Here is a 13,612-nt window from a genome sequence, read left to right as displayed (position 1 = left end):
GTTCACAATCATAAAAAAACAACATGGTTATGCAAATATAGTAGGTAACAGTGGACTAGGATACAGATCAAGAGGAACGGCATTGCTTAAATTGTCAATAATTGTCGACATATAGAACTAAAACTAAAACGGCATCCTCTCCTGTAGTGCAGCCCAGGCACACTTGCACTGTTGCATTCTGGGCTGGCGCTCATTAAATCTTAAAGAGAGATCGGAAAAGTGTTCTGGGTACACCACAGAGACTTGATTTAGGAGGATTTACAGGACAGAAACAGCACAAGTGTTGGTCAAGCTCCTAAAACCTCAGAGGCTTCAGCTGGTTTACACAAGAGCCATTCAAAGTATCTCACTCAGGCTTTTCAAGAATTCTTTAAATAGCAGCATGGCCGAGGCTGAATCACCTAAGCTGATGTTTGTTTCCAGGGTTTATCGGCACAGAAGATCAAGAAAAGGGTGGTCATGCTATCATATACCGAGAAATCACCGGTAAACGAATGATTCTGTCTAATTTTGAGTTCACAGACATCTGTTTTATGTGGATTTTATTGTGGATGCCAGACACTCCTAGAAGCCAGCCAAAGGAGAATATTTAGCATGGTGGCAGGCTTACAGCGTCACGTGACTCCTGCTGCCCAGACTGTGACCTTGCATTGTGCATCAGGATGCCCTCTGAACGACCGGGCTTTAATTAGATATGTGACAAAGAAAAACTACCATAATTTTCGAGCATATATACGACTATTTTGTAGGTATTTTGTCTCTGTGTTGCAACATGCACTTAATGAGGTTTACAGAAAGATACATATTTCATAAACAAGCCTGTGTGTATTCTGGTTACACAAATGATTCCTCCAAGAAAACAGTAATTCTTTATAAACACTACATTAAAGAACATATTCATGTTAGGTGTTACTACGGTCATCTAATCTGCTTATGATGCCAAACCTAATTGCACTATGTTGTGTTTTAATTAAGTACGTTAATTATTAAGCTGCTAATATCGTCAGTAACCTATTTAAAATACATCATATTTTGTGACTCATTGAAACTATTTACTGTTGTTTTTTTTAATTTGAATGCTTGCAGTGCGTTTACTTGTAGCCTACATATGCAGTGATGCAAAAAGTTGGAACAAAGTAGTTGCTTTTTTTCATTATATTTATTTATTGCATATATTTATTTTAGTTCACTCCACTGCAAAATTAAATGTAGCCTATTTCAATCGATGCAAGTTCTAATAACTTCCTTTGACATAAAAAGTTGGTACAAACGAGCAAAATAGAACAGTTTTTCTATTATTTGGAATCTTCCATAATCTCATAACTATATTGAGGGCAGCTAAACATGATTATGGATTTTAGGGGGGAAAAACAACATAAGTTAAATATATATATGCATATTATTTTTAAAAATAGGTCCATTAGTGTGTTATCAAACAGCTACGGTGAATCTTGGGAGGTAAGAAGTCATAACGCCGCCACATCACCTAATCCTGCCTTCTTAATTGGTTTACAGCTAACACCAGTCAGCTCCATCTGTTTTCATCTGAAAAGAGCTCTCAGGAGCCACAGATTACGAGAGCGAAATGGAAAACAAGTCACTCCACACGCAAAGGCAGAAAACTTCATGTCCACGCTGCACAAGTGGCAATAAAGAGGGATTAGCTGCTGATTGCTGTTGTGAGCGACTCTGCTTCTTGCCGGGGTTTGTTTGCCCTTGTTAGCTACAGATGCCAGTGGCGGATGGGGAGACGCAGAATCCAGCTTTTCCACTCTTCATGCTGCAGCCCTAGTTGTCACATGCAGGCTTCTAACCCTCACGCTTAAGCAGTGCGCATGTCTGCTCCTCTGCTTCAAGACTGTCAGTCTGGAGCTCCTTAGTCCTGCTGAATTAGTGCCACAGATCACACTGGGAGACCAACAACAAACATGAGCTTTACCATCGAGGAGAGGGGCAGGCCCAACACCCAGGACTACAGGGTGTTTTCCAGTAAGAACAGCTTTTGAATGTTTGTGTGTTGCTGCGAAATAGTCCCTTTTTGAACATGCATAGTGTAATATTTTAGCTATCTAGGAGAGCGACTGTAGTACCTGAGCTCACACGTAGATGTAGAACTGCATAAAAGAGATCCCATATATAGAACTAAAAATGCATTCTTTTCATAGAAAACTCTCAGGGCAAATACATCTCCCCCTTTCATGATATACCCATCTACGCAAATGAAGCAGAGGTGAGATGTGCTTTTCTGGTATTTTCAGATAAAAAACTGAGGCTTTTAACCTGAGATGCTACTCAATTTGTCCACTTACGCAGCCATATTTGTATAAACTGTGTTGGATTAGACCTTTTTTCATAGAAAATAGTGTTCAATTTTATCGTGTTTGCTCGCTGTTTTGGCTTCAGGAGAGTGCAGACACACAAATGAGAAAATCACCATGGCCACCAAACACTGGTTGTACTTGTCTTTCTGCAGTGGTGGACACATGTTTTCTCTTCTTTTCCCACCCAGCAGCAATAATCAATGTGCTGGTTTTATTAACTGCAGCCTTGTATCAGATTGAAACTGGTGCAGTGCCACTACATTGGGCCTTGATTGTAACAAAAAAAAAGCTTAATATCACAGGTTCAAGAGAGAAAATTGTATGTGAAAGTTAGTTTTCAAAACACAAGCATGTGTGCTGATATGTCGTTTATATTTGGTATTTTGCTGCTTATATTTGATAAAATAGAAGTCTATTTTTAAGCACATGCATTCTGCACTACACATCAGCACGTTTGTGGTTTGAGATGTTCTGGTGCAAAGCTTTGCCTCATCTTTTGGTTCATGGTACCTCTTTTGTAGGTTTTTTAAAATTAGGTTTATAATACTTAATAAAGAAAAAACATTCAGGAGAATTCCTAACCTCGGTAACACATATATTTGTTATGATTTTGCAGAACATTTTCCATGCTGTTGTGGAAGTTCCGAGATGGACAAATGCAAAGATGGAGGTATAGTGTGTATATGAACATATAAGGGGCAAGTTATGTCTTCATTGCATGCTGCTTTTTAATAATTCATAAATATCTAAATGGTAAAAATCGTTCATAAATAAAAGATGAGAGCGTGGAAAAATTCCCTCTTTTGTGCCATTGATGTAGCTTATATTTAGCTGCATATTTAAGCTCAAAATGTAATGCGTAACACTCGATTTTGAGATTGTGGAACATTTGTGAGCTAAAATGCCAGTAATGAATTCCATAAATCATACTTTAAGGTTTAGTGACACATTTCTTCTGTTTTCATTTTGTGCTCTTGTTTCTCAGATTGCCACCAAAGACCCGCTCAATCCACTGAAACAAGACGTGAAGAAGGGAAACCTTCGTTATGTAGCGAATGTGTTCCCGCACAAAGGTTACATCTGGAACTATGGAGCGATTCCACAGGCAAGTCCTGCTCAAGCTGCATGTATGCAAACAATAGGAAACTAGAAGATGTCTCTGTTTGATTAAACATGTTCTTTATCCTTTACCAGACATGGGAAGACCCCAACCACAAGGACAGCGACACTGGATGCTGTGGAGACAATGATCCTATTGATATATGTGACATAGGAAATAAGGTAGAGGAACAGCTGTGATTATGGGCTCTGAGGAGATTTATTTAAATTCTGTCATTTAGATTGAAAGATATCTTTAATTCTCAGGTGTGTTCTCGGGGAGAAATAATCAAAGTCAAGGTGTTGGGGACTCTGGCTTTGATCGATGAGGGTGAAACAGATTGGAAAGTCATCGTGATCAATACCGAGGACCCGGAAGCTGGAGATTTTAACGGTAGGAATAACCTGCAGGAGAAGCTGCTGGAAAATATGTCACAGTTACAGCGTTTTTTTTTCTTTTAAAGTTTGATTTTTTTCATGTTGTTGCAGATATTGATGATGTGAGACGACTTAAACCCGGATATCTGGAGGCGACTTTTGATTGGTTCAAAAGATACAAAGTCCCAGATGGGAAACCTGAGAACCAGTTTGCTTTCAACGGAGAGTTCAAGGACAGGGTGCGCCTTTTTAAGATTTCCCTCTGTGTTGTTTTTTTTTTGAGGATTTTCCAGCATTAAGCGCTACACTGCTGATATAAGACCCTTTTATCTGCATCAGATCCACTTTATCAAAGACAAAACTTAGAATAAGGCATTTTCAGTGGGAAGTCTGTGCTTAAAACTCCACGCACGTATGCATCTACCTTATTTTTTCCTGGTGTATTAATATGAAAATGTGTTTTGTTTTCCAGGATTTCGCCATTAAAACGGTGAAGAGCACTCATGACTTTTGGAAGGCTCTGATTTCTAAGCAGACCAACGCTGGCGAGTTAAACTGGTGAGCAGCTCATTTTGAGAACCCAGCTAATGCTCCAGTTCATGTGAAAGCAAATGTGACAAATGCTATTATTTCTAGCTATAATGTACTTAGACAATTATGCAGTGCGTAAAAGTTGACAGATTGCGGAATGAGGGTGTTAATTAGCTAAATTATACTGCCGTTACACAATAGAACTTAGTGCATAGCTGCTCTGTTAATAGACTGTGAAACGCCTTCTTATATATGCACTTTTTGGGGTAAGAAGCCGGTTTGTTTACGCGGATTATTGTTCTTATGCCATCTAAATTTGCTTTCTTTAATAGAAAACATCTCTTTCTGTTTCTTTTTCTTGGTTCAGCATGAACACCAGCGTCTCAGACAGTCCATTCTGCTGCTCTGCTGCTGATGCCGAGGCCGTGGTTAAGTCTGTAAGTCTATGATTATCCCTTCCTTAATGGCAATATAGATTATAACCTGGCAGCACACACGCCCTCCGACAACAGCAGAGCGTAATTAGTGAAGTAGCTGGAGACACAGAAATGCTAAAGGTGGATTCTTTTCTTTTCACTCCAGCTGATTTATTAGGCAACAGGAGAGCATTTCTTGTCAGCGAATACAAAAACAAACATTTTGTGGGTTTTGGAGAACAGAAAAGCGACCACCGTCTTGACAGCATTTAATGAATCCAAAATGTGGAGTAAAAGTATCACCATTTAATGACTTTGTTGCCTCTTACAGGCGTGTGCATTTGGAGCTGAAGATCCCATTCCTAGTTCAGGTGGGTGCATTTATTTAATCTACTGCAGCATCTCTACGTTATACATGAAATGACATCTACTTGATCTTTTTATTATTTCAGTTGACAAATGGTTCTACTATGAGAAATAAGAAGATGCAGCCCTCATGAAGCAGAAACGTGAAGATGTGAAATCGTCCTCTTTCATCTGATTTCAGCAGCACATGGACTGACTGGATGCATATTTTACATTTCCTCTCACATCTACTCGCTTCTTTGTCACACTTGAATGACTGATGGTTTTATTGTTAAATTGCTTGTCATGTTTCAGATTGGAACCATATGAAGGCACCTTTATTCTTTTACATCATTTATCAGACTGTACATTAGTCCTCAATTTCAAGCTTATCAGTACAGTATAATAAATCCTTCTAATCCCAGCATAGAGTGCATTACTCTGATTATATTCCCTCTGTTACATACTGTGATCATCATTTAGACCTGTGGGTACCTACAGAATATGGATCTGAAGTGGATAATGGAGTCCTGATTTGATAAGACGTTCCACTGCTCCGTTTCTAATCTTTGACGGGAGGCACATGCACCCTTTTCAGCGCAGCCCAATAATTCATTTGCACATATAGCAAACTGCCTAATGGCAAATTCCAATAAATGATGAACTTAGCGTTGCTGAAATGTAATCGCTACTTAACAGTACAAATGGCTGCTTATTAAAAGTCTTTAGCTGTAAGTGAAAAGGCCTGAGGGATGCTTCTGCAGGCTGCAATTAAACAATAAGCCCCAATAAGCACTTTAGGCCTTTACACTGTGGGTCAGAAAGTAAAGTTACAACAACCAAAAGGCGTTTTTATGCTGCAAATACAGTGGATTCCCAATTACATAACACCGGCGGTGACTGAACAGCTTAATAAAACGTAATTCTCTGGGTATTCTTTGAAGCGGAATAAGTGTTCAGAAAGCTACATCATTTTCTAAGAACATTCAGACACATTTTAGCAATTCAAAGGTATGGTAGACAAGAAATGTAGGGTAAAACAGAAAGGAGTGAAATGTAATAAGGATAGTGATTTAGCAAATAAATGATGCACATCTTAGACCACATGGCATAAATTGCAAATAAAAGAATGTAAGTGTAATAAATACATAGTCAAAGATACAGTTATATCTTATTTGGACATGACTTCATCATAGGGCTAACACTTGAAACACAAGTATAACTACCAGCACAGCAATGTAAAATATTCCATAAGAAGCAAGAATCATGCATTAACAATCCTACTTATTAGTAAATGCACAGACATATGATCAATGAAATAACCAAGTATTAAAAACGAAAGCACTTGGCATATTTTATGCACACGACCAGATTCTCAGTACTAATGCATATATGCAAGTACAGTTTAAGTGTTGCAGCTGCTCGAGGTGCCGCTACTTACTTTATATACAATTAATGAAGTGGTTCCCATACCAGGGAGCCAGGTCTCTTCAAAGGGTTATGAAATTATTCTGAAGGGTTGTGAAATGATCCCTGAGAGAGGAAAGATAAAAAGAAACAAAGTGCTGCTGCACTAATCTAATCACGGAAAATTGTGTCTAATGCTGAAGCTGAGTGAGAAAAGAACTCAAATACACACGTAACACTGAGGGACCGATTTAGTTTTTCGTATGTTTTTTTATTATATTTATCAAATTTAAGAAAAAAGCAACCCTAAGAAATGGGAAGATGAAATATCCAGCAATAAAATGCAAATATGCTCATAATAAGAATGATATTTCACATTTGTATATTCATTTAACAGTTTTATCCACTAAATAGAATTATTAAATAATAAAAAGAAATAAAGAAACAACTTGTGAAGTTACAGTAAGTTTCAGAATGTTTTTTAACAAGGTCTTTGTATCAAAAACTGCATTGTTCTTTAAAAAAGTTGGAAATTATATGGCATTTATTGTTGTTTTCGCTTGATTAAATTTTTCCATAAAATCACTGCAAATATTTGTAATTTTACAGATTTTTCTCTGAACAAAATCCGTAAAACTGCAAATATTAAAATTAGGTAGGAGCAGTTCGGTTAAATTTACGATTTTATTTACAGTGCACATTACTCTATCACTATTCAGGAGCAGTTGTGTCTCATTGAGACCAATCGTCCAGAGGGAGCGCTAATGAAACAAACTGTTCGTCAGTCGCCCAAAATTAACACACGAAGAAGAAGAGGAGGCCTTCTGATTGACTGTTTCCAAGGAGACCACCGATACTACCGAAAGCTGGGCTGCTGGTCAGTGCTGTAGGTAAGACAGCTGAACTTTTATTTCACGTATCACCTCAGTACAACGACATATTCTGCCAATTCCCACTCTTAGCATTAAATTTGCTCGCAGTCGGTTGTTTATTAACCGTATTTCTGACCCATATGAGGCCAGACTGTAGAAAGAACCAGAAGTTAGCTAACATGTTCATGCTAACTAGCTAACCAGCGTCATATAGCTACGGTTATGTCGGTTTAAATGGCACAAAAGACCCACCGAAATAGGCTAAATACCAGCATATGCGACACTACAAATACGGTAGTGCTTTTGAAAGAGGAAATGCAACGTTTGTGTCGATTTTATTTGTTATTTCACAGTGTGTCAAATAGATTAACAAATGGCAAAAAGAAGCGATATGAAGTGAAAATGTTGTTAAAGCTAATCAGTCATTTAAGGAGACGTGTTTTCTGCTTTTAGGTGGATTCAGTCTAAATGACCCATTAGTCTTTGTAGACATTTTGTTTGGTTAAAGATAACATAGCTGTTAGCCACTTGCTACATGTCTGGATGGAGGTAGAGTTATGTCACAGATATCTAGAGCAGGATGAAGATAAACACCTGCATGATGTCATGCAGAAGCTACTACACTTTTTTCCAGGCAGACATTTTAAACTTTCATAATAGGGGAAACCAATCTTAGTTCAATCAAATGTCTTAATAAGTCATTACAAAGAGCCAGCATCCAACATACTGGAGCTAATGGCTTAGCTAAATAGCATTAGTCTTTTTAATGCTATTCATCACACCTGTGATTTTTCTGCCATGTCAAGACAAAGTTAAAAAGGCCTGCTGCTTTGGAAACAGTCGATGTAACATTACATTCTACATAACTGTTGCATTTTATTGCCCATACTGTATTCCCGAATCTTGAATTATTCACATACATTACGTTTTTGTGCATCTGCTAACATAATCCAATTTCCTGCCATTTTTTTCTGCATAATGTTGACGGATGTTTCTAATATTTTATCCTCCTTACAGAGGTGCTAGCGAAACTTTTGATGAAATGCACAATAACAACTGTGCCCTCAGAAATGTGGAAAACGAGTGAAGACACTGTGTAAAAGCAGGCATGTGTGTGTTTCTGTAACTCTTTGCAGTATTGTGTAATAACCTGTACTTTCTCTTGCTTCAGGCATACGCTGTCAAGATGTCATTTTTATTTGACTGGATCTACAGGGGGTTTAGTAGTGTTTTACAATTCTTGGGTGAGTATTGCCTGTTGGCCTGCAATGATTTCACAGTTCCAGAAAAGTATTGAAATCCTAAGCTTGGTGTGCATTGTTAAATAATTCACGTTAGCAGCATTCAAGTGTTGTATGTGGTCCAGACAGTGCAAACGCAAATATCCACAAGTCATAAAATACTGCAGAGCTGTGAATGTAGAACAGACTGCAGTAATCTATATTCATGAAGCAATTCGTCCATTTTCAGGCCTGTACAAAAAGTCTGGGAAGCTGGTTTTCCTCGGCCTGGACAATGCTGGTAAAACAACGCTCCTGCACATGCTGAAAGATGACCGACTTGGCCAGCATGTGCCAACGCTGCATCCAAGTAAGAGCACAATTGATGTCACTGGTTTCAGTTACTCACTGAAAATATCATTATATGATGTTTTCCTTTGAGTTTGTGCTGTTTATGAAATGTAATTAAACTAAAAACAGTTTTTTAATATGTAGCATTTTGCTCAAATTTAGGTATATTTTCTTTCTACTTTTATATTGTTGTACTGTAAATCATACATATTGCAGGGTGATTATTAAGCAAGGATATTTAGATTTCACCGTGTCTTGATCAATCCCATGATTCTCCGGCTTGCGGTCACTCTTCGTGTCAATCACAGACATAACGGTTTAATTTTCTTTCCCACAAAGCTTCAGAGGAGCTGACAATTGGTGGAATGACATTTACTACATTTGATCTGGGAGGACATGTACAAGGTAAGATCTGTCTTTCTTTCTGCTAGTAATGAAACAATGGAATTGTTTTAATTTCTCCTGTAGCTACAACACATTTTGGCAAAATGTCACATTATACAAACAGCTTTTTGAAGGTCATTCGTGCTAGGACTTAAATAGTATTGTGTTAGCGCTACTTCAACACTATGTGGGCACATTATCAGATTGTCTTATTCATTCACAACCATGTAAGCACGTGTTATTGCATCTATTTTGTGATAAAGTGCAAAACAAAATCTTTAGAGAGGAGAGAAAAACTGCTGGTTTACTAAATCACAAAATATAGATGTGGCTAAAAAGATTAAGTCTGTTTTTTTCCGCTTGTGCTTTTCACTGCTGTCATCAGAAACTTGTACAGGAAAACAGACGAGATGACAAATCAGTTCTCATGACTGCCACATGATGTCTCTACAAGCCCCGATGGCCGTGATCAGTCATCATTATGTGTAATTTAGCATTTTTGTCGCTGCAAATTATCTCTGATGGTGCCTCAAATAGAGCTTCTGAATCTGGCATGTTGTACACAGCAGAAAATGAACAGAAAATGTGCTGTAGAGGTGCTGCTAAAGATGTACATGAGGAGAGTACAACCAAATCAAAATCCCACTGTCCACTTATGTTGTCTGGTTAGTCTTTAAGATGAGATAATTAACACGTTTATCAATGGTATTAGTTCATAGAGTTGATGACTTTAATCCCTAGCATAGTTTCAAAACCAACTTGACTGTCTATCAATGTCAGTATGTATTCAGGTAAAATTAGTCATTTAGATATGAGCACCTGTGAACCACCATTCCTACAAATGAAAGATTGATCTTGCTTGTATACAGAGACAGTGAAGGACGCAGTTCAGCTGTCACCAGTTCAGAGTTAAACTGTGGCATTACAAGCTAAAAAATAATCATGTTGAATTACTGCAACAACTGTCTTTCCTGTGTCCGTAGCTCGGAGAGTCTGGAAGAACTACCTACCGGCTGTGAATGGAGTCGTCTTTCTGGTAGACTGTGCAGATCACGACAGACTCACAGAATCCAAGACTGAACTTGATGTACGATTAAAAAATGCTGTTACAAGCTACACTTTCTGTTGTTTCTGAACAGTAGACTGATGGTGATTCTGCTGCTCTTGTAATGTTTTAGGCTCTCCTATCAGACGAGACCATCGTCAACGTACCGGTGTTGGTGTTGGGGAATAAAATCGACCGTCCTGAAGCCATCAGCGAAGGAGGACTGAGAGGAGCTTTTGCTCTTGATGGTCAAGTTACCGGAAAGGTAGTAGTTTTAAGGATTAATGTGATGTCTGTGTATGGTTGGGCACATGTACCACCACCTGACGACTCATCCTCATTTATCCTTATTGTTATCAACAGGGAAACGTCTCTCTGAAGGAGCTGAACGTTCGCCCGTTGGAGATCTTCATGTGCAGCGTGTTGAAAAAGCAAGGCTACGGGGAAGGTTTCAGATGGTTGTCCCAGTACATCGACTGACATGCAGACGTCAGGCTTAGCAAGAAGGGATTTAATTGACACATCCTCATGAAGCATGACAAAGAGTTTGTCTCTTTGTCACCGTCAGCCAGCCCAAATTTCAAGTTGTGTTATTAAGAGTATATCCCTTTTAATCCTTCAATTCTTCTATGCAAACTTTTCAAAGCGGTTACTGTCCTAAAAGTGTAATTAATGCGGGAGTTAATGGAGTTGCTTGGCTTGTTAATTAGGTTACATCACACCTGATTACAACACACGAGCAGCCAGACATTATGCAAGAATGTAGATATGCTCGCTTCACTGTTGCATTATTTATTATTTAATAGACCAACAGCTTGATGTGGAAGCGAGTAATGAAACGTAAGGAGTCATGGTGATTGTGTGGAGCGCCTTCATGCTTGTCTGACATCAAATTAAGATGGTCGAGATTAGATTTTAAAACGATTAAGCAGACAAACGACTAAATAGAGGAGATTAATTTTACTTCATTTAATCTCCAGATATGCAGCCTCTGCCTTCAAAGCATAAAGCCAAAGATGTATTCTGACTTCAGGATTAGTGGGGAGAGAGATTCAAACAAAAGACATCTTCCACACTGAGCCAAAATAACGTCAAAAATCCTCTTCAGAAACCTAAAAAAAAAAAGGGAGAAAAGACAAATAGAGGCAGAGATGATGGAGTAAACTGAGTCAAATTAGGCAGCTCACTGATGAGTGTGCTGTGATTAACGTGCGGCTCATTGTTGGTAAAATTTGGCTTGTTTGAGAATTACATCATAACCGATAAAGTTGAAGGCAGCTAATTTGAAAAGTGTCGGGCTGATGTAGGTCTTTGTTGTCATTTATTGTAGGACGTTCAGTGAGGAAGATAAAATGCTCATTTAGAAGTTGATGATTGATTTCTATGACTGTCCTTGCTTTATTGTATCATGAGGCCAGTAATAATGAATTACTCTTAAAATGTCAGGAAGCAATAAAGCAGAACTTAAGGTTTTTCCACTTAAGAGTAGGAAAGAATAATTCTATTAATTCTGCTCATCTTTTAGCATTAACTAATCTGTCTGCTTAGCATTGGATAGAATTTTACTTGAAACGAGCATATGAATAATGGCAATACTTTCAATAAGAGCCTAAAATTTAAGCTTATTTTCTTATTTGTTGTTTTTTCCTTCATTCCAGAGCCTGAGCCATATATTGATGTGTACTTAGCCTGTAGACTTCCAGCACTAATAAGGTTAAAGTGTTGCAGGTAATGTACTTTTTGACTGTCTGAACAGATAGGAGAGTGCACTTGCACACTATAATACGCTAAGCTGAAAATCAATGTTCTAGTCTTCTACTGCTTAGTGCTATTTTGAGTCCATGCATGCAAACATGCTTAGATTTTTACTGCATAAATTTGTATTCTCATTACGAGGAGCTCGAAATACATAATCAGGAAGAGAAGCATGTGACCTTTGTATGTTATCGACTGTTTCCTGCAACCCCTTGTTTACAGGGTAAGATTTTCAGTATTCTGTTTGATAAATGCAGGAATATCTGTGACCTAGATTATAAAAAGATAAAGAAAAAGAAAGGAATATATATATGTGAACACAGATTTTTATACAGCGAAGAGTGTTTATTGAAATGTCGAATGCATGTAAACAAACTGCTTTTCCTTTGAACAGTGTTCTGTACTGGTTGCTGAACTCCTGTAAATTATGTATTATACAGATGTAAATGCTTGTACAGTTACTGCCCTTGAGTTGACACTATAAAGCACTGGAGTTATTTTTAACTGTCTATTACTTGAAGTAATGTTTTCAAGAGGTTAACTGAACAAATAGTTAATGTGAACAGCAACATCCGCACAGAAATTGAGTGAGTCTTCGGTCTAATAAGTGGTTGAAATGTAATAAAACCATCGTTTTATAGATCCATCGCAGCTTGTCTTATTTTGGTTTTGTTTTTTTCACCAAATACTCATGTTCGTTATTCAGACAGACTTCCCCGATGGTTTACAGAAACGCTGCTCAGGTGGTATTTGTGGATTATTCTTATAGGCTTTTCACAATTAATCATTAATTTAGCATCATTACAGATAGAAAATTCCAGTTCACAATCCTGTACTTGTGTGGTTTTTGATGAGCTTCTTCATTTCTCTGTTGTGGCGTCCCACAGGGCTTCATCACAGGTCCCTTACTTTTCTCTGTTTTAACTAAGATTTTGTAGACTTAATGCCATTATGAAAGCTGATTACTTTCAAAAATAGACCAAATTTAAAACAAGAAATCAGTAGAGATGCAAAAATGAAAACACAGTTTCACAATCCAGGAATAATTTAACCAATAAAACAAGGACGGAGATAAAATTGTACACTTCAAGGCTGTTATTTGCTCAAAATACCTCCTAAATACTGAGTTCTGTGTGGTCAGTGCTTTTGCAATGAGTTTGTGTGTCTGCGATCGATTGGTTCCACTTCTATAGGCTCTGTCTGCACCTTGTGTGTGCTTTCACTGAGCTATCAGCCAGTGTGAAGCCACAAGGCTGCAATCTTGGGAGTAATTTTGTGGCTTAGACCTGTCATTAGACGCTCAACTAAGTCGAGTGGTGCCGTCGTGTTTTTGTTCGGCTAAAGCACATCGCTCAGATTTTCTTTTCACTCTCTCAACGTTTAGAGAGGCTTTGATGCTTTTATCTCTGAGCCTAATTATTGTGATATTGTAATATCAGCAAACTGCAGCTACTGGAGAGAGCTGCTGCCAGGTCTCCAACACTCTCCA

The 13,612-nt window shown here is 38.0% G+C and overlaps 2 protein-coding genes across 2 annotated transcripts; both read left to right on the top strand.

Moving 5' to 3' along the window:
• Positions 1-1,590: 1,590 nt before the first annotated feature.
• Positions 1,591-5,513, top strand: ppa1a (inorganic pyrophosphatase 1a). Its single transcript, XM_022190941.2, has 11 exons — positions 1,591-1,989; positions 2,166-2,230; positions 2,938-2,991; positions 3,307-3,426; positions 3,516-3,602; positions 3,687-3,813; positions 3,909-4,036; positions 4,270-4,355; positions 4,696-4,765; positions 5,076-5,115; positions 5,197-5,513. Exons 1-11 carry the CDS (start codon positions 1,929-1,931, stop codon positions 5,223-5,225), a joined length of 867 nt encoding a protein of 288 aa, XP_022046633.2. The 5' UTR covers positions 1,591-1,928; the 3' UTR covers positions 5,226-5,513.
• A 1,734-nt stretch (positions 5,514-7,247) lies between these two features.
• On the top strand, positions 7,248-12,763 carry sar1aa (secretion associated, Ras related GTPase 1Aa). Its single transcript, XM_022190988.2, has 7 exons — positions 7,248-7,386; positions 8,540-8,612; positions 8,839-8,958; positions 9,279-9,344; positions 10,307-10,410; positions 10,502-10,633; positions 10,732-12,763. Exons 2-7 carry the CDS (start codon positions 8,555-8,557, stop codon positions 10,846-10,848), a joined length of 597 nt encoding a protein of 198 aa, XP_022046680.1. The 5' UTR covers positions 7,248-7,386; positions 8,540-8,554; the 3' UTR covers positions 10,849-12,763.
• The last annotated feature ends 849 nt before the right edge of the window (positions 12,764-13,612 follow it).

Source organism: Acanthochromis polyacanthus, chromosome 19, assembly GCF_021347895.1.
Source record: "Acanthochromis polyacanthus isolate Apoly-LR-REF ecotype Palm Island chromosome 19, KAUST_Apoly_ChrSc, whole genome shotgun sequence".
Taxonomy (NCBI): Eukaryota; Metazoa; Chordata; class Actinopteri; family Pomacentridae; genus Acanthochromis; species Acanthochromis polyacanthus.
Note: the sequence above shows the minus strand (reverse complement) of the source record. Positions and strands in the feature narration are given on the sequence as shown.